Below are 24,282 nucleotides of genomic sequence, written 5' to 3'. Positions count from 1 at the left end.
AGCCCTGCGATTAAAACCTGTGACTGTTGTGGGGCACCTGGGTGGCTCAGCCGGTTAAGGGGCCGACTTTGGCTCAGGTCATGATCTCGTGGTTTGCGGATTCGAGCCTCGTGTAGAGCTCTGTGCTGACAGCCTGGAGCCTGCTTCGGATTCTGTGTCTCCCTCTCTACCTGCCCCTCCCCTGCTCACAATGTCACTCTCTAGAAATAATAAACATAGAAAAAAAAATTTTTTAAAACTGTGACTTGTCACCTGTCCCCTCTGAACCTCACTTTACTCTTTGAAACAGGATGGCAATACCTAGGTCGCAGGGTTTGTGGGGAGGACAATATTCAAATTATGGAGAAACATGACCGTGCCTCCTTTTTTGTCCATTTCGTATACCCATCAAAGCAATGGCTGCCACCCACCCAATGTGTTCTCAGAGTCCAGCGCTTTGCCAAGCACTCTACGTGCACTGGCTTGCTCCGACTTTATATAATCCTAGGAGATGGGTACTCTTAGCCTCATTCTAGAGATGCAAAAAGTCTGGAAAGAACCAGCTTTCCCTTAGGTCACATAGTGACTAGGAGACAATTAGGAAGCCAAGCCAGGCAGCCTGACTCCAAAGTACACACTTGGTGACAATTCCACACAGCACGGACACACGACAGATGTTTGCTAGATTCTTGTTGAACGAAGCAATGGGTGGATGTGTCCATGGGTGGTCGACGCGAGAGGGCCAGTCATGGGTTGATTTCACTGCCTTGTTATTATAATAGTGAGGCGCTAAGTCCAGCTTTCTTTATTCAGCCCTGTACCCTGGGGGCAATTAGATGGCGAGGTCAGGATTTTTTGATAACGGGGATAACACACTGATCGTAACAATGGATAATCTGTATTAGTTTTCTAGGGCTGCGATAACAAAGTCCCGCTGGACGGCTTGAAGAGCACACATTTGTTTCCTTACAATTCTAGAGGCTGGAAGTCCAGGACCCAGTGTCAGCAGCACTGGTCTCTTCTGAGGCCTCTCTGCCTGGTGTGTCGATGGCCGTCTTTTCTCACCGTGTCCTCAGGTGGCTGTCTGTCTGGACTCATGCATCCCTGGCTGTGTGTCCAAAATTCCTCCTAGGAGGACACCAGTCAGGGTAGATCAGGGCCCACCCTAATGGGCTCATTTTAACGTTGTCACCCCTAACAGGCTCTACCTGTGAACACAGCTACAGTCTGAGGTGCTGGGGCTCCAGCATAGGCATCTTGAGGTGGGGGAGGGGAAGACACGATTCAGCCCATGATAATGTCATGAAGGTCCAGTGAGTTAATAGAAGATGCTTTGGCTGGAAATAACAATATCTCTGGAAACCCTAAAGATGTGCATTCATCTGAGACATCACGTCATCTGGGGGTCCTGGGTGGCTGGGAAGCTCATCAGGACCCTCTGGCCAGGCACCCCTGTGTCATCCTTAGGGGGCTGGCTTCCCATCCTTAGACTTGCTCAGTTTTGCTTATGAGCGATTGCCTTCACTCCAGGAATGGTGTCCCCCCACAACGAGGTGCCAAAACAGAGACACAAGGTGGGGAAAAGGAGGCATTTCCTTCTGACAGCTCTCTCTTTATGCTATGGTACAGATTTTTCTCTTAGTCTCATAGGCTCAGTGGTGTCACATGACCACCCCTAGACCAATTCCTGGCAAGGAGGAGCAGGTGTGCCCTGATTTTCTTTTTTTTTTTTTTTTTTTTTTTAATTTTTTTTTCAACGTTTATTTATTTTTGGGACAGAGAGAGACAGAGCATGAACGGGGGAGGGGCAGAGAGAGAGGGAGACACAGAATCGGAAACAGGCTCCAGGCTCTGAGCCATCAGCCCAGAGCCTGACGCGGGGCTCGAACTCACGGACCGCGAGATCGTGACCTGGCTGAAGTCGGACGCTTAACCGACTGCGCCACCCAGGCGCCCCTGTGCCCTGATTTTCTTAAATCCACCGGGAGTCCTCCCGGGCAGCACGTTGCCGCCAGATTCGCCCCAGGATTCCATTAGCAAGGAACAAGGAGGGGATGGCTTGGGATAGATAAGCTGCAGTGTTGGCTCCAGGCAGTACAACGTTCATGCAGTCTCACATTCACTTATTCACACAGCACATATTTACTAAGCATCTACTGTGTGCTGCAAACACAGCAGCGAGCAAAACAGGAAAATAATTCTGTGCCGTCTTTGAACTTACCCTGAACTTAGGCCGAGTTCTGGGATTATAGAGGCGATTGATGAGACTCAGTCTCTGCCTTCTTCACTGCCTTGTTCTTTTCTGTTGGGAGGCGGAGTCTTTGTGTCCCAAAGGTCATATATTTCCCAAAGGGGTTAGGGACTCCTGCCGTGGTTCACGGGACAGCTTCCATGTTGAACCTCCATCCTTCCTTTTCGTAAACAGAGATAACAAGCAGCAGCTGGTCTTTCTCAAGAAGCTCTGGCACTGCTCTGGACCCATGGGAGCCTCAACCCTGCTTTCTAGGTCTTTGCTAATAAGGGGAGAGTGGGACACGAGACTTGTCGCCAGTGGGAGCCATGTCCTCCAGCCTCTCATAAACACCATTCGCTGGATGCCTGACATGTGTCAAGTGCCATGCTAGGTGTCTGGTTAGCAGTACGTTATTTAATTCCCACACATCCCTGCAAGGGAGTCATTAACAGCCTTATTTTTACAGCCTCAGAGATGTGAAGAAACTTGATTCACGCACTAGGCAGTGTAAGTTCCTCCCCACTACACAGGAACGCTTACCACTTTCTGAAGTTGCTGGCTGAGGGACAGAAGTAGATATGAGAGCAAAAGTGGGTGTTCCACAGACCACTTTTAGAATGCATTTGCTGCCTTCAGATGGACTGAAAACTGGCCAGTGCGTAAGAGAGCAGGGCAGTGGGAACGTGGACGGGAGTAGCTCATCTTACACATGAGTTTTGTTCATCTCCTGCTCCAAACCTTAGTGGCTTCCAACAACCACCACTGTCATTATCTCTCTGGGCTCAGTTCTGTGGGGGGATTGGGCTCTGCTGGGCAGTTTTCCTGCTTTCGCCGCTTGGCGAAACGCAACGTGGTTGCAGGTCTGCTGGTAGTTGACTGACAAGCTAGGAGGGCTGGGTCTGGGCCTCTCCCCCTCTCCATGTGGTCTCAGGGTCTGTCCTTGACCCTCTCCATGGGATCTCTCCAGCAGGATAGCTGGACTTCTTCCATGGCAGCAAAAGCCTCCAAAAAAGGTTTCTAGAGAGGGGCACCGAGGTCGCTCGGTCGGTTGTGTCCAACTTTGGCTCAGGTTACGATCTCCCAGTTTGTGAGTTCAAGCCTTGCGTTGGGCTCCCTGCTGTCAGCCTGTCAGCACAGACCCTGCTTCATATCCTCTGTCCCCCTTTTCCAACCCCTCCCCCACATGTGCTTTCCCCAAAATAAATGATAAAATTTTTTTTTAAAGTGTTTCGGGGGGGCGGTGCCTGGGTGGCTCAGTCGGTTAAGCGTCCAACTTTGGCTCAGGTCATGATCTCATGGCTTGTGAGTTCGAGCCCCACGTCGGGCTCTGTGCTGACAGCTCAGAGCCTGGAGTCTGTTTCGGATTCTGTGTCTCCTTCTCTCTGCCCCTCCCCTGTTCACACTCTGTCTCTGTCTCTCTCAAAAATAAATAAACATTAAAAAAAAAATTTTTTTTTTTTAATGTTTCAGGGCACCTGGGTGGCTCAGTCAGTTAAGCTTCTGACTTCAGCTCAGGTCACAATCCTGCAGTTCATGGGTTTGAGTCCCGTGTCAGGCTCTGTGCCAACAGCTCAGAGCCTGGAACCTGCTTTGGATTCTGTCTCTCTCTCTCAAAAATAAATAAACGTTAAAAAAATTTTTTAAATAAGCACTTCAAGAGAAAGGAAGCAGAGACTACCAGTCTCCTATAAGGGTGAACCCAGGACCAGCATAGTTTCACTTCCCTGCCTACTATTGGTGAGCGAGCACAGATCCCGGACAGGTGAGAGCGTGAATACGGTGTCTAGATGGTGTGGTCCCTTGCTGGGCCACCCTTGGCCCTAACAACCCAAGAGACCCGTCTGCATTGGAGCCACAGCTCTTGTGCTCACCAGCAGAGTGTCTGAGCCGCTTGCTTAAATCTCAGACCCTCAGTGGCCTGATCTTGAAAAATAGGAATTATAATACCTATCTCACCGGGACTCCGATCATGTCCGTCGTGGTGCTCAGAATAGTTCCTTGCCTTTCTTTTCTTGGGAAAGAGAAAAATTGGAAAGATCAGGTAATCTGATAACCAGAAATATCAATCTTTTTGACCGGTGATGACGCACACATCTCTGGCCTGCCACTGAAGGAGAATAGATGTCTGTGACCTAGTCTAGGATCTTGAGTGGGTTCTAGTCTGGCTGTGAAGATGCATACACAGTAAGTGACAGCTAGATGCCTGTTACGGCTGCTCTAGAAGAGGCGTGGGTAGGAAGTATCATGGGACTCCGAGGAAGGAAAGTTTGCTCAGGCTGGGGAAGGCTGGGAAAGAAGGCTTCCCGGAGGATGGGTGCCCAGCGGAGCCCTTGAGAGTGGGACGTGTTTGTAGGCAATGAGGAGGACCAGTGTGAAAGACGGCATGGAGCTGGACAGTTCTAGTGGGGGGACAGTGAGGAGGACAGGCTGGCTCCACCAGGGACACCGAGAGAAATAATGATCTTTATAGGTGCCACTTATTGAGGGCTCCCCAGTGCCGGATACTCTTCTAAGCCTTTGGCACAGGGGAACACACATCCTCCTCACAATACCCCCGAGTGTGGGTATTCAGCCCATTTTACAGACAACGAAAGCGACACGCGGAAGAGTTAACTCACCAGCACCCTGGAGCTGAGCTTCGAACCCAAGCTGCTTGGCTCCCGAGGCCATACTTGCAATCACGGTTGGTCTCCACCACTGCCCAGATGGGAGCGGAAAGTGGTTCAGGGGTTGGATCGCGCGGGGATGTAAGAATTTGGGCTTCAAACTGTGGACAGTGATCTCTCGGTCAAGAGACCGTATGCAATGAAGGCATTAACGTGGGAACTTAGCTGTGCTGTACAGCACAGTAGCCACTCAGAGCACATGGCTGTGAATTTAAATATCAATTAATTACAATGAAATTAAATTCCTCGCTCATCCTAACCACATTTCGAAGGTTCCACAGACACACGTGGCTAGTGGCTACCATACTGGTATGTGCAGACAGAACATCTCCATCACCAGGGAAAGTTCTACTGAGTGCTGAGCTATAGCAGGAGAGTTGCTAAGATGGCATGTGTATATGACCGAGGTGGACAGAGGCAGCGATGGCTGCGTGACGGGCCAGCGTAGAGGGTACAAGTGTCTGAGGACTCCATGGTTGGCAGGATAAAAATGCGAATCAGCCCATGTGTTTGTTCATTCACTCATTCGTTCACCTGTTCCTCAAATATGGAATGCCACCCATCCAACGGGAGCAGTGGGACATCCCAGGTGACACAGGAAGATCCTCCAAGGCCGAGGGGCATGATGAAGAGAGGCGATGTCCACGCTTCCCGAAAACGGTGATGCTGAGCCAGAAGCTTAAGGGTGGCTGGGAGCTGGCCAAGTAGAGAAGCCAGGCAGCACGCTCCTGGAAAGGCGGCAGCCCCAGAGGTACCACCCGGCATTCCATCCCACAGGGCTCCGGATTATTGGAGGGGTGGGGCTGTGGCAGGAGAGAAGCAGGAGAGGCAAGGAGGGGCCAGAGGAAAAGGGCACGCAGGAGAGGGAGAGGGGGGATGTCCACACACTTGGGGCCTGCAGGCTGGGGTTGCTGAGAGGGAAACAGGAAGACGCAGGGAGCCAGAGGGCAGCAGGGCATCCACGGAGGTGCTGCCCGGCAGGGTTTCGGCCCCAAGTCCGGTCAGGTATCTCCCGGGCTTCCTCCCAAGTCACACACGTTTGCACAAGTTGGCCATGCCACCTCCAGCAGCGATGCAGAGCCTGTAGGAGAGGATTCACTTCCAGACAGTGCACGGTCTGCCCTCTGGAGGGTCTGAGATGCTCAGTGGGCAAGCAGGAAGGCTTCGTCTCGCCCCTTCCTGGGGGAGAAGGAGAGGCATTCGCTGATGTGCGCCCCCTCATCTGTATTTTGCACAAGCCATACCTTCTAATTCTGCCACAAACCTGGCAGGTACTGTTACTATCCCTCCCCCACTTCCTTTTTTATCAGGGAAACAACTGACGCTCAGTGAGGTGGTGTCCCTGGGCCACAGGTCACACAACACGTAGCAGAGGTGAGAGATTTGGACGTGGGATCCTCTTCCCATATAATTTAGGGAAGAAGCAGGGAAGAGAAGGCTGCCTTTCCTGAGGCCACTTTCTCCAGGAATGTGTTGCATCCACAAAGCAGTCATGAGGCGAAGCAGCAAAACCCGAATTCAGAAAGAAAAGTTGTGCTATTAAAAAAACAACAACAACAGCAAAAAGAAAAACCCAACAATCTTATTTTGCAATTCTGTATCTATTACAAAGTTACTGTCTAGAGTGAGTTAATATTTCCCTTTTGGAGTTAATGTTATCATGTATGAATTACTTTGCAGTTTTCTAATTAAGTTGGCTTCTAAATGGTGACTTTGGTTAGCCAGGGTGAAAAACTGAGCAGATAAAGTGGAAGTCTCCGGTGGCGGGTTTCCAGGGGACAGGCAAAGCCTCAGCACCGGGGGCAGCTGCCTCCCCAAGGGAGACAGTGGTGAGATCCAGAACACCACGCTCTCCACGGCCCGTTCCGGAAGCAGGATGCAGGGAGTGGAGGGAGAACCGTGCTAGGATTCCTGGAGGGCACACTTCACCGCTGAAACCGAAGACCACAAATTACCCCATTAACACTGAGGAGGGTTCATTAATTCCACTGAGTCCTACAAGAGGCCAGAGACTAGCGTCCTGTTGGGTATTAGAGACAGAAAGACGGGAAGTCATAACTCCAGGACTCCATGAACTGCCAGCCTAACAAGGAAGGAAGGAAGGCAAGTAATAATTATTATAATAATAATGCCACGCTTGGGAGGTAGAAGGGACAGAGTGAAATGCAGTGGGCACTACTGGGAGAAAGGGGAGTGCCTTCTAACGCCAGAGCAGGAACACTTTAATTTTCCACCGTGTTGCACTCAGAGCCTGGTCAGTGAGGCTTCACAAAAATTCAATTTAAACAACAACCACCGGGTTAGAGTCTGGACTGTGGTCCTGATGTTTCTGCTTCCTAAATAATCTTTCAGATTGTTCCTTTTTCCTCCAGCCCCACCTCCCCAGCCACCCTCCTCACTATCGCTCACCTCTTGGGAGCAGCCTCCTCACGGCCTCCCTGCCACAAGCTACCTTCCCTGCTGCCACTAGGTGACCTGGCTGAAATGCAAGCCTGATATTGTCACTCTCCTGTTCCAAATCCAGAGTTTAGCACGGTGCCTGGCATGTAGGAGGTGCTCAACAGATAGTTATTGAATGAATGAATGAATGAATGAATGACACACAGCCTCATTGTGCTACGTCATCATTGTATTGACTTGCTAAGGCTGCCCTGACAAAAATACCACAACCTTGGTGGCTTACACAGTTCTGGAGGTCAGAAGTCAGAAATCAGAGTGTCTGCAGAGCCAGGAGCCTTCTGAAGTCTCTAGGGAAAACCCCTCCTCGCTTTTTCTAACTTCTGGTGGTTACCAGCAAGCCTTGATGTTCCCTGGCTCCAGGCTCCTGTTGTCACATGGACGTCTCCCTCTGTGTCTCTGTGTTCAGCTTGCCTTTTTATAAGGACATCAGTCACTGGGTCTGGACCCACCTTAACCCCAGCATGCCCTCATCTTGATTAGATCTGCAAAGGCCCTATTTCCACGAAGAAGGCACATCCTCAAGCACCAAGGGGTAGGACTTCAACATGTCTTTTTGGAAAATGCAAATGAACCCACAAGAGCCATTCAGCAAAAGCAATTTAAAAGTAGAAATTTAAGCCTGGATAGCTCAGTCAGTAGAGCATCAGACTTTTACTCTGAGGGTCCAGGGTTCAAGTACCTGTTCGCATGTTTGTGGCTTTGGGATGCTTGGATGGCTCAGCTGGTTAGGCATCCAACTCTTGGTTTCGGCTCAGGTCATGATGTCATGGTTCATGAGTTCCAGCCCCACGTCTGACTCTGTGCTGACAGCGTGAAGCTTGCTTGGGATTCTCCCTCTCCCTCCGTCCCAAGCTCATGTTCTCTCTCTCTCTAAATAAACAAAAAAACAAACAAACCTTAAGGAAATAAAAATAGAAATTTAAAAGGCTATCAATGGACTTAATTTTACAGCTAGGTTCTCATAGTTTCTCTCTCATTCTCTCTTGCTCTCTCTCTCTCTCTCTCTTTTTTTTTTAGGGCTAAATACTCCTAAACAGTACTAATGTGGAAGCAGATTAAACTCCTATGTAGAAGACACAGCATTTAATTCCTGGAGACTGTGAGGCAGCTTCAGAGAAGCTATTCTTGAAAAAAGGATACAGGTGTTCAGGCAAGCGTATAAGAAGAGGCACTTTTGTGAAGAAACAGCACATGCAAGGCTGGTGTGACGGGCTAGGGCAGACCCAGGAGGGGGGATAACGCTGGGGGTTGTAGTTTATGCTGAGTCTGGGGGCACTGACAAGGATTTAGTATTATAAGGCCCCTCCCTGAGACGCCCCTTCTACCAGCTCTCCCCACCCCTACCTCCACCCCCACCCCTTTCTTCCTGGCTAATCTTTCAAGATCCAGGTCACCAGCCACCCTGGAGAAACCAACAACTTAGCATTTGAGAATAACACGGAGGACCCATCTACATACACGTCTACAAAACCAAGAGAATACCACCCACCATCCCAACGACTGAGGTCATTATTAGTTGCTCAGAGATGGTCCCCAGGCACAGAACTGAAATAATCAGGGAAGTATGCAAGATACAGCTCAGCTGTGTGAGTGTGTTTCTCAGGATTTCCTCTGGCCATCTGAGTCTTCAAGGGGGATCAGCGACACAAAAAACCAATATAATTGCTCTGGTTTCAATAGGCACTGAGTCCATAAGCAAGAATCATGAAGATCTTTGCACCCTGTGGGCCCGGGCTTCCCAGTCTTGGGAAGAGACCTGTCTAAGGTTGGGCTCTCCCAGAAGCACACCCCGAGACAAGGATTCAAGTGTCAGTGGTTTATTTGGGAGGCAAATCCAGGAAATGCCAGCAAGGGCATGGGGAAGTGGAACAGGGAGGGAAGATGTTGACAGTGCATTATCAAGGCTGTTACATCATGGCCAACAGCAGCTCAGCCTGACTACTGGGCTGTGAGATGCTGTGAGCGTTCTTTAGAGTCATCTTGAGGGATCTGGGCGATGGACCCACCAATCCTGGCCAATCAAGGGTGACAGTTTCTCCCAAGAGGCACAAACTGCCAGGCACTTCCATCCTGTCTCTTATGTGCAGGGAAAGGCAAGGAGTTACAGGTGCTCGTATTTAGAAGCCTTACGTGGTAAGTGTGAGTGGTTAAGATGGGCCCTTGACAATGTCTGCTGCAACCCTTGAGAGATAAGTCCGCTCAGGCTAAATGGCAAGTGCAAGAAGATGTTCATAGCAGTGTTGACTGAATTGCAAAACTGAACACATAACAAAGAGATGACAAAAACCACACAAAGTATCTAGCACTGTGGGAATGGTTTAGTAAATATCCATTCGGGGAAAGGAAGCCCAGCCCTCACCATGCCAATCCCAAAGCCCTTTAACATCATGGAAAAGGCCTACCATCTAAAGTTAAGGGGGAAACTGTAATACGAACTAATTACATGCACGCTATGGTTGTGTCTGGGTAAACATCTATCTCCAAAGCAAGAAGCATTTCAAGGAACCGCAAAGAATGAAAATGCTTTGGGGTGAGGGAATCATGAGAATTCTTTTGCTATGTTGTCTTTTTAGTTGAATGGAGGGCAAAGATTCAATTCAATTTATGACCAATAAAAATACCAATTCATATAAAGCAATGTAGTCCCCCCCTCCCCTGCCCCTGTTTCCTGCATGCCTTCCCAAACAAATTGTTTCTCTTGAATTCTTGGCTCAGTTAGCTTCTGGAGGAACCCAACTAAAAGAGATCCATTCCCAGGATTGGGGTGACTGAGCCACAGGGTGTGAAAATCTTTATGGTTCTTTTCATGGACTCAAGGCCTCATTTAAACCAAATTTGCTCTCTGTTTTCATTTGCTGGTCCCTAAAATCAGGGTTTAGAGGCTTAGGCAGCTGGATCAGATCACTGGAAACAGACTCGCACGGGTCCAGCCATGTCCTGATTCCTTTCGTCACGTACACAGATTAGTTTAAGCCACATTGGGAGCTGACATCACCAAGATGAATTCTGTGCCCAGGAGTCTGCAATCCATCAGAACATAAAGACTGCAAAAGTAGAATTCAGCCTGCACATTTGCATTCATTATCAAATGTCTCCAAGCATGTTCCATGAGGGACATAAATTAAGCCTTTACCCAGGAGATACATTATCACTGCATGAGGGCTTCCACATAGTTTTCTAATAGAAGTCATTAGAAGCTTGGCCCCCAGAGATAAGAGACCAGTATTCTCTGTGCTCCCACCAGTGACTCAGCAATGACATCGAGTCCTACCCTGGGCTCTGTCTGGCAGGGCTACTCCAGAGGGCTTGGAAGGGCTTCTGCAGAAAGCAACAGGGGCCATGGGTCAGTCCCAGTGTTGGTTTGAAAACTGGCCTCTGGACACATAGAGCAGGGAGAGACCGAAGAAAAAGCAGATCACCCCAGATTGGTAGGTGGCAGGTTTAATAAGCAAGAGAACTTAACACACAAGCCTTGTCTTGGGTGCTACAAGACAAGTAGATCTCTGTACTCGCTGGCCAAGTCTTAAAAGTTTATATAGGGGCTTTAACTGGGTTCAGTCATATATACTGTCCAGAGGATTTCAACACCACATCACTATCTCAAGGCCGTGTCCTCGGGACAGCTTCTGGGAGCCAGGAAGGCAAACAGAATGCTCATTTCAAGGACAGGGCAGGGGTGAGGATCTTCCGATTGCCTGGGTCCCGTTCATGGGTCAACCAGCAGTCATAGCCTCTCAACCTCCCCCAACACACAAGGACGTGGAATATGGGACCAGGCTGGCAAATGTTCATTGAGTCCTACTGTGTGCTGGTCATGGGATGGACAGAGATTAAGAGATACTATCGCTTTCCTGCAAGAAACTCATAGAATAAAACAACCTAAATGTCCATCAATGGATGATTGGATAAGCAAATTGTAGTGTATCTATACATGGGACATTATTTAGCTATAAAAAGGAATAAAGAGCTAATAATGCATGCTGAATGTGGATGACCCTTGAAAACAGTATACTGAGTGAAAGAAGCTAGACACAAAAGGCCACGTATTTTACAATTCTATTTATATGAAATGCCCAGAATTTGTAAATCCATACAGACAGAAAATAGTGCTTGCCAAGGACTGAGGGAGAAGGGAATGGAGGGGGGAAAAAGATGAATTATGTCAGAGCAGGTGAATAATTTAAAGCCAGATAATAGACACCTGTGGTTCTCTACAGTCTTTGGCCACTCTGCTGCAAGAAACTATTTGCCTAATACCTGTTTCGAAGGTTCTAGAGTCCCACCACGTTGCAAACGACCCTCTCCAGTTTCAAATCACTAACTTCTTATACAGACCCGTCATCCAGTATTGTGTTTTATTGTTAACAGTATAGACCATACCCTTGGCATCTCCCCTGTCCCAACCCAAATGGCCTATATAGATATATCCCCAAAGAGAAAGAGCTCCCAAGAGGAACTCTGGTGTTAGTAGTTAAAACAATTTTTCCCACCACTGATGGAACTTAGTAATTTTGTCAAACTCAGTTAACTTTGAAAGTTATCATGAACAACAAACATTACTCAAACATTACTCGGCAAACAAGGAGCTAAGGTGGGGAATATATTAGTTATGGAAAACCCTTGATTGAACAGTTATTCTATAAACTTTTATTGAGTGCCAAAAAAGGAAGGGAGGGATGAAGTAGTGGAATAATGATCTGTGCTACAAGATGGATGAACCTTGAAGACACTATGCTAACAGAGTCAGTCACAAAGACCACATATTACGTGATTCTGTTTATATGAAGCATCCAGAGTAGGCAAATCCACAGAGCCGGGAAGGAGATTAGTGGTTGTCAGGAGCTGGCAGGAGGCAGGGCTGGAAGTGAATGCCAGCCGGTGAAGGGTTTCCTTTTGGGGTCATGAAAATTTTCTAAAATTGGTCATGATGAAGGTTGCACAACTTTGTGGATATACTACAAACCACTGACCTGGAAGTTTTAAATGGGTGGGTTGTATGGGATGTGAACCGTGTCTTAAGTGTTTGTCAACAAAAAAAGAAAAAGGAAACTCAGAGGAGAGAGGCATATTATGTGGGGCAAGTTCTACAAAATCCACAAAGGAACTGACCTTTGGGCAGAGTATCAAAGGTGGACAGGGCAGGACTGAGAGAAAAGGGCTCCTGGCAGAGGGAAGAACACAGGCACACAGAGGTATGAAGCAAGGTTGCTAGCAGTGAACCAGGATAGTTAGAAAGAGCTGTGTGTGATTTTGACCTAATGGGGGATGATGGGCCCATGAGATTTAAAAAAAAAAAAGTTTTTATTTTAGAGAGGTAGGAGGGGGGGGGAGAGGAGCAGAGGGTGTGCGTGCATGAGAGAGTGAGCGCCCAACACAGAGCTCAATCCCACCGCCCTGGGATCATGGCCAGAGCCAAAATCAAGAGTCAGATGCTCCATCAACTGAGCCACCAGGCACCCTGCCATGAGATTTTTTTTAAAAAAGAATTTATTATTTTTGAACAGGTAAGATATTCACCACATGGTACAAGATAGAAAAGTTTCAAAAATGTGGCCAATGAAACAAAAGTCTTGCTCCTTCCTCTGTCTCCCACTCACCTAGCTCCCCCAACCCCTGACCCAAGCAATCACTACTGCCAGTCTCTCTTAAGTCCTTTATGAGATACCTTCAACACATACAAACAAATCTTCATAGATGTTTTTGTGCAAATAGGATTGGACCATTGGGGCACCTGGGTGGCTCAGTCAACTAAGCGTCTCTTGATTTTGGCTCAGGTCATGATCTCATGGTTGGTGGGATTGAGCCCCACATTGGGTTCTGTGCTGACATCACAGAGCCTTCTTGGGATTCTCTCTGTCCTCTCTCTCTGCTCCTCCCCCTACTGACACACATGCGAGAGAGCTCGCTCATGCTCTCTCTCTCTCTCTCAAAATAAGAAATTTTAAAAATTAAAAAAATAGGATTGGACCCTCAACAATGTGTCATACTTTGCTTTTAATATTAGCAAAAATCTTAGATATCCTTCTAAATTTATATATAAACAATTTGATCATTTTTTGTATGTGGGTATAGAGGATGTACCACATTTTGTTGACCACTTTCCTATCAATGGACATTTAGGTTGCTTCCAATTTTTCCTTATTATAAAATTCTGCAATAAATAACTTTATATGTATGAGATTTTGTGCATGTATGAATTTATTTGTAGGGAAAATTCCTAGAAGTTGAACTGCTACATTATAGAGCTTGTACTTTAAAAATTTTGAGAGATATTGGGATGCCTGGCTGCCTCAATCAGTAATGCATGTGACTCTCGATTTCAGGGTTTTAAGTTAGAGCCCCACAGTGGCTACAGAGATTAGTTTTAAAAATATCAAAAAATAATAAATAAAACTTTTATAGATATCGCCAAACTGCCCATAATGGAGGTTGTACCAATTTACACTCCCATGCAACGAGTGAGTCTGTTTCCCCACATTTGGGGAGTGTGTTTGGATATATGGTCACTGGCCAATTCATACAGAGCCTTGTATACAAAGCTGAGAAGCTTGAACTCGATCCATAGACCATGGACACCCACTAGAGGGTTTAAGGCAGTGGGTGAGGATGGGCAGGTCTGAGGTTTTAAAAGCTTATTTTCATGATGATACTAAAACAATTTTGTAGGAAATCTGTACTCTCCAACAGGCATGAGTGGTAATGTGATGAACCAGAGAGGGGGAGACATATCCATTAGGATTTAAGCCACGTTGGGGAGAATGTGATTATCATGTGGGCACAGCTGTCGCTCTGGACAATAGGATTGCGGATGAGTGCTACTTGGTTCCTTGACCATCTCATCACTCCCACTTTCCTGCCATTTTTCTTTTATCACATACTTCTCACATGCTGATGGCTTCTCGTGAGACATGTGGCCCTCCAGGGCAATAACATCAAACCAATAGCAAGGAATTTTTATCAGAAGCTAACAGTTGATCGAATGACAAGCAGACAGGTGAGATAGCGGCTTTATGTTTCTCTTGAAGACTGTTTTGCAAATTAATTGGATTTGGAACAGGCATTGAACAAAGAGCTGGGGAAAGCAAAAATGTAGACACATTCATCCTGAGCCTTTCGTCTCTTAAATAAGAGGTAGGAGGTATTATTGGATGCAAAGAGAGAAGGAAAGATCTCTGGCAGACAGCTGTGAGCCACAAGTATAAGAAGGACCTGAGCACCACCTCCATCCAGATGCTCCAGTGGTGGTTCAAGGATGAATGCAGTGGGCTTGCTCCTCTTGGGGCTTGCTCTGAGGTTTAGGGCTGCAATCGCTAAGCCAGAAGATGGCAGCTTTTGCTCAAAGAGCCGAGTGGCTTTCAAAGACTCTTGCTATGAATTTGTGCCTCTCAGCCACACCTTCTATGGTGCCCAGAGCTGGTGCGAGGGGCAAGGGGGCCATTTGGTCTTTATTCGTGATGAGGACACCCAGAAGTTTCTGCAGAAGCATATCTCCCAGGACAGGGAATGGTGGATTGGACTTGTAGGAAACTTGGCTCGGAATGGAACCACAGAAGGTAGGTGCTGTGGAAGCTGTATTTCACAGGAAGCTGGTGGCCGCAATTCTCACCATTGCTTCTTAATCCGGAACCGCATGGAACAATGTAGTATATCCTACTTCTCATGGTAAGGACACCCTCCTCTTTTGGGGATCAAATGAAATGATTCATGTACAGTATCTAGCACGGAATCTGACACATAGAGGACACTCTGGAAACGTTCATTTGTTTGAATGTGTCTAATAATAATATTAGCTATGGCTTCTTCAGTTCTTGCTAGAATAGTGCCCAGCACTATCCTTAGTACCGCTTGCCTGTTATCACCTCGAATCCCTACAATAACCAGTGAGATGATATTGTTGCTTCTCTTTTACAGATGAGACAACAGAGTCTCAGGAAATAATTACTAAGCTATTTTCAAAGCACCTCCATGTGGCTTTCCCCATTTCTTATGAGAGTAAAGCAGGTTAACAGCTTGGCACCACCCCCCATTCACATTCGATGGTCTCGTTTTAATGGTCCTCCTAGAAACCCTTACTTACCTTTGACTCTGTGAGGGCAACTTCCTCCAACCCCCGCACGGTCTGCTGAGTCTTCTATGCACCTGTAGGGCTTGTCCACACCTCTGTGAGGGTACTTTTGGCATGACTTTAAGTTTTTAGGTGTCTGTCTTCCTTCCTAGACAGTGAACTCCTCGAGGGAAAAAAACACATTCTGGCCACTTTTCTTTTCCCAGTGCCTGTACATAGCAGAGAATGGACAAATGAACATTTGTAGTCAATTTTTGCACCTGTCCCGCGAGGTATACATTGCTACTCATATTTTATGAATGGGAAAATGAAGTCCAGGGGGAGAAAATGGTTGGCTCAAGAGAACACTGCGAGAGGACTCTCTTGAGTCAGCAGCCTGCCACATCACATTGTCCTGTTGAAGCCACTGGGTTTCAGAAATGCGTAACTTGGTCTGGGCTAAGCACTTAATACCAGAGTGGATGGAAAGGCTGAGAGAGCAGTTGGGAACGCTCATTTTAGGAAACTCATAGCCACTGGATTTGAATTCTAAAATTCATTTTCAGGCAATATCTATTGAATAGTTTCTTGATTTGTAGATGTAGCAATTGTGGATTTCTGTATATTGAACATCACTTCCTATACATTTAAAGGAGTTGTGTCTATTTGAAATCACCAAGGGATACCACGTGGCTCATTTTACATAAAATGAGGCAGATCTGTATAGGCTGACATGTAACAACCCCCAATATTTAATGTTATTTAAGAAGAAGCAGAGTGTCATGTGGAGTACGATGGCATTTGTGTGGATTTCAGGCACTCATAGATGCTGATACAGGGCTAAAACTCAGTCTGGAACAATTCACAAGACACGTAAGAGTAATGGGAGTAACCCATAGGTTGGGAGGGGGGTGATGTTTTCATTTTATGCCCCTTTTCACTCTAAAAAATTTTTAACCATTCATATGTATTTTAAAAAATGAATAAATACACTTTTGAGTCTTTAAATATTTGACTTTTAGTGTTTTCTAGATTTCGAGTGTCCTTGAAATGCCTTTGTATTACACACACACACACACACACACACACACACACACACACACATACACACTTCTTCAAGAGTCACATCAGTGTGGGGCGCCTGGGTGGCGCAGTCGGTTAAGCGTCCGACTTCAGCCAGGTCACGATCTCACGGTCCGTGAGTTCGAGCCCTGCGTCAGGCTCTGGGCTGATGGCTCAGAGCCTGGAGCCTGTTTCCGATTCTGTGTCTCCCTCTCTCTCTGCCCCTCCCCCGTTCATGCTCTGTCTCTCTCTGTCCCAAAAATAAGTAAACGTTGAAAAAAAATAAATAAATAAGAGTCACATCAGTGTGTTCATGGGGCTGAGGAGTTCTGGACATAAGGAAAATTTCCATTTTAAGTGAGCGTGCCCAAATATATTTGACAAGGGCCCCTGCTGCTCTCAGGAACACCTTCGAATGTCCCGAGGCACACTTTTGTGTCCTTTTCTAGGTTATGGTAAGACAGAGCTAGAAGCATCATGTCCTTAATGAAACTATTTTGTCTGGGCTCCCTGACTTGGCGCCCCGGTTTCTAGGTTGAATTCTTACATCTGGGTGTTGAAAGGTAACAGCTAGCAACGCCCCTTCGTTGGCACGGGAAAGAGAGGCCGTCAGCCTGTCGGTCTTAACCGGGCACCTCCTGCAGCACCAGGAGATGAGCTGAGGCAAGCCCTGTGCATAAAAAGGGTCGGAGGAGCGTTTGTAAGTCCTGGTGCTTGTGTTCCCATCCCAGGGCTGGGGACCTGGCTGGACACCTCAAACGTGAGCTACAGCCACTGGCGCGGAGGGCAGGCCCCTCCTGCCCCCGACACCTGTGGTTACATCGGGAGAGACGCTTCCTTTGGGTGGGTGGCCTCGGACAACTGCACTCAGCCGTCTGCCTTCATCTGCGAGTTTGGTGAGCTGGCCTCTGTGGTGGGGTCTCCCTCCTTTTGTCTCTCTGTGCCCCTCTATGTGTCTCTGTTTCTCTCTATCTCTTTCCAGGTGTCCCTGGGTCTCTCTCTCTCTCCACGTCTCCTTAAATGCCTGCCTGTCTCTGTGTCTGTGTTTGTGCCCCTCCATGTGTCTCTGTTTCTCTCTCTTTCCAGGTGTCCCTGGGTCTCTCTGTCTCCACGTCTCCTTAAATGCCCGCCTGTCTCTGTGTCTGTGTTTGTTTCATCTCCCCAGCTCACAACCCCGACTCCCTGTCCACTTACCTACCAGCCTCCCCTGCATCCCTCTTTTCCTCTCAGACACCTGCATCTGGGGGCAAATACCCAGCCCTACTTACTCTCCCTTCCAGTCTTCCTAAAAGGAGACATGGTCCCAGGAGGTTGGTCTCACTCACCCTTGACGCCTACCGCCCTGGCCGGCCGGGTCTAAGCCTCCGGTGCTCACCCTCCCTGACTCCTGAACGTCCCCGCACTCTGTTCTTGTGTCCTTTCCAGATGCTGTCCATGGTTGACCCCCTTTGTGCCCTGGGAACTCCTCCCTAGGGACTCCGTGTAAGAGCCCCGGCATGAGTGACCCATGGCCCCATGATGGGTCCTGCCTGCCACGCAGGGACCCTGGCATAGGGGCCTGGTCTTGGAACTGAGCTACCCCATGTTCCCCTGACTTTCAAGCCAGGCTTAAGGGAAGCTTCCAGGCTTCCTGGGCTCAGCCCCTTCCCTATCCCCAAGCCCCTCAGTGAAGAACCCCAACTCCTGGGGCCCATTCTGGATTCGGGCACTTACAGGCCCCCTGCCTCATTTCCCCTGTCTGGTTTTAAACAGGTGCCATGTAGGGTTCATTTCTGCAGCCTGGCCGATTTTGGAAACTTGGAGCTTCGGGGACCTATGGGTCATACAACTTCCCTCTCTTTTTATCACAGCTCCCCAGTGCCTCGCCCCCTTGTGCACCCCAACTCAAGAGCCTGTCTCAGAATCTGTCAGCCCCAGGGCCTTGGAGCCACTGGTACAAGGTCACATCATGAACAGCTAACACGCACCAAGCAGCACTTCCAAGAACAGACTTGCGTGCGTTTATTCATAATAGAAGCACCTCTGCTGTTTGAGGCGAGGCCTATGATAAAGCTAAGAACAGTGGGGCTCAGAAAGGGTAAGCTCCTTGCCCAAGACCACACAGCTGGGAAGTGACCATGGTAAGACCTGAACCCTGGTTTGCCTGTGGTCAGAGAGAGACTGGCAGATGCTGGCTGCTGCTGGCTTTGGAAATGGAAGAAGGGGTCACAGTCCAACAACTGTAGCTCCTCTGGAAAAGGCTCGGGAGCAGACTGTCCCCTGGAGGTGCCAGAAGGAATGAAGTCCACACCTTGATACTAGCCCAGTAAGACCCACTTTGGACTTGTGACCTTTATAACTAGAGGATGATAGATTTGTACTGTTTTCAGCCATGAATTTGGTGGTAATTTGTACAGAGAGCAGCTGTAGGAAACTAACACAGATTTTTGGTCTCATCCTCTACCCTGTGGTGTTCCCACCAGGCAGATGGGCTGCAGTTTGGATCCAGAGTTTCCTTTCTGGCTGTGCTCACCTGAGCCAAGTCATTGTTTTCCAACAAACATTCACTGATGTAGACCACATGCCAGAAGCCGGGCTGGAGGAGGTGGGGTGGGGGAAGGTGTCTCAGCACAGCGGCCCCCCCGAGCCTGATGTTCCTACCGGGGAGGATAGTTGCTCAGCTTCTAGGATTGGTAGGAAGATGCACTCAAGTCACTCATTCATTCAACAGGTGCTTGTTTAGCATCTGTGACGAACCAGGCATTGTTTTCAGAAAAGACTCAAGTTGCCACTTACGGCTCTTACTCTGCATGTATAAACTCCTGTAATCCTCTTAAAGACCCTGTGGGGGTGCAGTACGGACACTCCCCTGTGCTGAGGGGCACAGAGAAGCTAAGGCATTTGCAGAGCACACAGCCAGTGTGTGGCTGGTGGCACCTGAGTCCAGGCAGTCGGGCTCCAGAGCCACTCCCACGCCCGCCCCCGTCTATTTCTCACTCCTGCCAGGTCCCTCCACCCCAGCCCTCACCCCCGACACCCTTCCCCTCCCCGTCAACCAGGCACTTGCCCAACCGTGACCATGAGCCCCCCTAAGTGTCGCCTTCCCTTTGTCACAGGCGTTGGCCAGAGTCTGGCTTGTGACGGCCTCAATGCCACCATGCACTGTGGCTCAGGGGAGGTCATCCAGATCCAGGATGCCTTCTACGGGCGCCAAACTCCCCATTACTGCATCCAGGATGCTGCGCGGCCCTCAGACCTGGAGGAGGGATGCGGCTGGCTCAGCGTCAAGGACGAAGTGGCAGGTAGGCCCCAAGGACAGCTCTGGCTGTGGGGGCAAGGCAGCTCATGGTGCCCCATGCCTAGCAAAGGTTTTGGAAGGCTTGAAAAATCTTCACATCTGACCTTGGGCCTCCAACATTAGGAAAATGGGGCCGTCTCTGCCCACAGCACCATGCAGGGAAGCAAAGGGGCCAGGGCTCGCCTCCTCACCCAATGCCACACCCTCCCCTGCGGGCCAGGGGGGCATTCTGCTCCCCACTCCACTTGGTCGCAAGAAACATTGCTTGCTTGCTTGCTTGCTTTTTTTTTTTTAATGTTTATTTTATTTTTAAAATTTTTTTTTCAACATTTATTTATTTTTGGGACAGAGAGAGACAGAGCATGAACGGGGGAGGGGCAGAGAGAGAGAGGGAGACACAGAATCGGAAACAGGCTCCAGGCTCTGAGCCATCAGCCCAGAGCCCGACGCGGGGCTCGAACTCACGGACCGCGAGATCGTGACCTGGCTGAAGTCGGACGCTTAACCGACTGCGCCACCCAGGCGCCCCTGTTTATTTTATTTTTGAGAGAGAGAGAGAGAGTGAGAATGAGCTGGGGAGGGGGAGAGAGAGAGGTGAAGAGAGGATCCAAAGCAGGCTCTGTACTGACAGCAGAGAGTCCTATGTGGGGCTCAAACTTACAAACCATCATGACCTGAGCCAAAGTTGGATGCTTAACCACCTGAGCCCCCAGGCACTCCACCTTCTTTCTTTAAAAAAAAAATGTTTATTTCTTTATTTTTGAGAGAGACAGAATGTGTTCGAATGAGCAGAGAGAGAGGGAGACAGAGAATCCTCAGCAGGCTCTGCACTGTCAAGGCAGAGCCTGACTTGAGGCTCAAACTCATGAATCATGAGATCATGACCTGAGTGGAAATCAAGAATCAGATGTTGAACTGACTGAGCCACCCAGGCGTCCCGCTTTCTTTTTCTTATTTAATTTTTAAAAATTTCTAAATACTCCAAACATATAGACAATAAAAGTATTTTGGGGTACCGGGGTAGCTCAGTTGGTTGAGCACCCTACTCTTGGTTTCAGCCCAGGTCATGATCTCACGGTTCGCGGGTTCGAGCCCTGCATTAGGCTCTGGGCAGACATTGAGAAGCCTGACTGACGTTCTTTCTCTCTGCCCCTCCCCCACTCACACATACGTGTGTGTGTGTGTGTGTGTGTGTGTGTGTACATGTGCTCTCGCTCTCTCAAAATAAACTTAAAAAAATATTTCGGTGAATTCCCATAGACCTCCTACCCATTGTTGTTAAATCCTGATGACATTATTCCATATTTGCTTAATGTCTCCTCATTACACATGACGTGACTCTGAATTTTGTATTACCAATGTGATACACATACCAGTTCGTTTCATCTATTGTATAACTACAGCATAACTCGTCTCTTTCTCTGTTGAGAGTTGAATGGGTTGTGTCCTAATCCCTGGCTATTGTGAATAATGCTGAAACACACGATCGTGGTGGCATCTCTTGTCCATGTGGGAGAGTTTCTCTATGGCCTTGTTTCTCTAAATCACATTAAATCTGCCTGTGAGCTGCATTTGCCTGGTGACAAGGGCTCAGTTTCAGAAATTACAGGGGCTCCCTGCACCCTCCTGGGGGACACAAAGGTCTTAGAAACCTTTATTGTCCAGGATGTAGGGATTCCCCTCCTCTCTGCTGTGGTTATTAGTGTCGGGCCTGCAGGGTCCCAGGAAGGCAGACGGTCTGTTGCTTTCTTGGCCAAGTGAAGACACAATAGTCTGTGCCCAAGCTGGGAGCTCTGGGGCCTCAGGCTGAGTCTCCCCACATACGTCTCTCGGCAATTCCCTGAGGGTCTCTGCCTCCACCCAAAGGCCCTGTGAAGATTCCAGGAGAAATGCCCTGTATTCTCAGAACCTGCCAAGCGGCCTTGTCCCCGACTTGGGGAAGATGCTCCCTCTCCCTGGAGAGCGACTTGCTCTTCTCCCCCCACGTCTGGCCTGCACTGTCCCTGGTCCCCTGGGAGCAGGTGTTGGGGAGGGAAATACTGTTTTCCCCACCACAACTGGCCCGCATTGTCCCTGGCCCCCCAGAGCAGGTGTGGGGGAAGGAAATACTGACATCAGCCATGTGACTCCCACTCACTCTCCTTGTTGCTCTGGCCTTCCTGAGGCTGTGGCCCCTCTGAGCGGGAAAGGCCTGGGCTGGATGGGCTGACAGATGTGCCTCCCTCATGGAGGCGTGCAGGGGGCTGAGTGGTCTATTTCCCCAAAGGCCCAGATGCAAGCTTCCAAACCTTGCAGCCACACCCCAGAGAGCAATTGGAGGGGAACCCTGCATCCTCTTGGGAGAGGTCAGAGGAATGATACCCTATTGCTGGCTCTGAGATAACAATCGAGGGCCACACGCAAGGACTGGAAAATGGCCTCTTAGAGCTAAGGGCGGATGCGGCTGACAGCCAGCAGGAAATGGGAACTCATTCCTACATCCTGGGGCACCTCACCCACCTGTCGCTCCTCCCAGGCTTCTGTGTAGGCATGTAACTCATCTGCATGCGCAGGAGGGAGAGACGGCAGGTGACCTGAAGTTTCTGGCCTGGGCTCTCCACACTTCTCCTTCCTGTGGGCACCTGGACAGGATTCCTCATCTTTTCCCTCTTTGCCAGTTCTCAGGATGAAAGTTCCTACTTCAGGCCATGTGATTGGATGCTACTGGACCAGTGGTTCTCAAAGTGGGGTGCCAGGGCCAGCAGCATCAACATCACTTGGGAGCTTGTTCGAAAAGTAAACAGTTTTTTATAAATGTTTACTCATTTTTGAGAGAGGGAGGGAGTGAGGGAAGGAAAGAGAGAGAGAGAGATAGAGTGTGTCAGTCAGCAGAGGACAGGCAGAGAAAGGGGGACAGAGGATCTGAATCAGGCTCTATATTGACAGCAGTAAGACCGATTTGGGGCTTGAACTCACTAACTGTGAGATCATGACCTGAGCTGAAGTCAGATGCTCAACCAACTGAGCCACCCAGGTGCCCCTGGAAATTCTAAGGGAATTCTTAAGCTGACATCTACACCCACTGAATCAGAAGCACTGGGGGTGGGACCTGGAAATCTCTATCTTCCAGAGCCTTCCAGAAGATTCTGGCATTTTCTAAGATTTGAGAACCCCTGTGCTGGCCCCTGAGCTGCTTGAGGGAAAGAATCCTACTTCTCTCTCTATCCCTAGGACCTCGGCCCCTGCCTGGTCTTCAGTGGACACCAGCAGATATTTGTGGGGTGGAAGGTGGGTGAATGAATGAATGAGAGGCCATTCATCTCTGTCTGAACCTGTCCCTTTCTGTCCTTCCGGCTGTTCCTGCTCCTTCTGGGATTCGGGCACTTCCCAGGCCAGTGCCAGGGGCTGCAGGTGTGCCAGGTGGCCGCAGATGGGACCTACTTCGGAGACCCGTGCCCCACCCAGGGCAGCTACCTGTGGGTGCAGTACGAGTGCCAGGAAGGTGAGTCCCCAGCTTGCCTAGCCATGGGAATTCCCGATTTCCACACCAGGTCCAGTCCCACTTGGAGCACTGGGAGCAGACACCCCCGGGCGTCGATCTGTGTACTTAAGACTTCCTCAGGGGCGCCTGGGTGGCGCAGTCGGTTAAGCGTCCGACTTCAGCCAGGTCACGATCTCGCGGTCCATGAGTTCGAGCCCCGCGTCAGGCTCTGGGCTGATGGCTCAGAGCCTGGAGCCTGTTTCCGATTCTGTGTCTCCCTCTCTCTCTGCCCCTCCCCCGTTCATGCTCTGTCTCTCTCTGTCCCAAAAATAAATAAACGTTGAAAAAAAATTTAAAAAAAAAAAAAAAAAAGACTTCCTCACCCACCACTCGTGCCCTGCAGCCTGACCTCCCCACCCAGCTTAGCCTCTTGGGGTAAAGAGTCTGAGGCTCCTGTTGCAGAAGTGAGCCATCAAGCCAGAAGTTCAGTTTCCTGGAGTGGCCCAACAAACACATCAGATAAGGCCAGCATTGCTTGACAGAAGAAAGCCAAAAGATGTCTCACTCCCTGACCCCACACGGACCTGGGCCACCGCCCTGCCCTGCCCGCAGGCTGCATTTTAGATCACACATGAACTTTTAAAAACTTGAAAGATCTAAAAGTAACATGTATAATCACAATTTATAAAACTGTCATAAATCAAGAAAGAAGAATTCCTCCCTTCAATTCTCCGGTCCTACTCCTCCTAAGGAAACCACTGCTAAATGTTTACTGTAAGTTCTTCCCTGCTCTTTATTTTTTTTAATGTTTATTTATTTATGAGAGTGACAGAGAGAGAATGAGTGGGGACGGGGTGGGGGGGGGGGGGAGAGAGAATCCCAAGCAGGCTCCGAGCTGTCAGCACAGAGCCCAACATGGGACTTGATCTCATGAAACGTGAGATCGTGACCTGAGCCGAGATAAGAGCTGGATGTTTAACTGACTAGGCCACCTGGGTGCCCCTCTTCCCTGCTTTTTAAACTGTTTTCAGACATGGCTGTGTATGAGTGTATATACATAAGTTATAATCATTTAAAATATATTAGTTTACAACTCAATTT

At 48.9% G+C, this 24,282-nt stretch overlaps 2 protein-coding genes across 3 annotated transcripts in view; one reads left to right on the top strand and one right to left on the bottom strand.

Annotated features, from left to right (window-relative positions):
* BCO1 (beta-carotene oxygenase 1) overlaps window positions 1-6,385 on the bottom strand; it is a 49,622-nt gene extending 43,237 nt beyond the window's left edge. For both annotated transcript variants that reach the window (XM_045439835.1, XM_045439836.1), the window contains exons 1-2: window positions 4,831-6,385; window positions 4,084-4,223 (exon numbers count right to left, since the gene is read on the bottom strand). The gene's annotated coding sequence lies outside the window, so the exon portion shown is untranslated. The remainder of the gene's footprint in view (window positions 1-4,083; window positions 4,224-4,830) is intronic.
* Window positions 6,386-14,590: 8,205 nt separating this feature from the next.
* PKD1L2 (polycystin 1 like 2) overlaps window positions 14,591-24,282 on the top strand; it is a 96,211-nt gene continuing 86,519 nt past the window's right edge. Inside the window, exons 1-4 of the mRNA XM_045440122.1 lie at window positions 14,591-14,891; window positions 17,176-17,340; window positions 19,540-19,725; window positions 23,092-23,202. Of these exons, the coding sequence (XP_045296078.1) occupies window positions 14,591-14,891; window positions 17,176-17,340; window positions 19,540-19,725; window positions 23,092-23,202 (763 nt within the window). The remainder of the gene's footprint in view (window positions 14,892-17,175; window positions 17,341-19,539; window positions 19,726-23,091; window positions 23,203-24,282) is intronic.

The sequence above is a fragment of the Leopardus geoffroyi genome, chromosome E2 (assembly GCF_018350155.1).
Source record: "Leopardus geoffroyi isolate Oge1 chromosome E2, O.geoffroyi_Oge1_pat1.0, whole genome shotgun sequence".
Classification (NCBI taxonomy): domain Eukaryota; kingdom Metazoa; phylum Chordata; class Mammalia; order Carnivora; family Felidae; genus Leopardus; species Leopardus geoffroyi.
The sequence above is the reverse complement of the archived record's forward strand: the minus strand, read 5'-3'. Positions and strand labels throughout refer to the sequence as shown.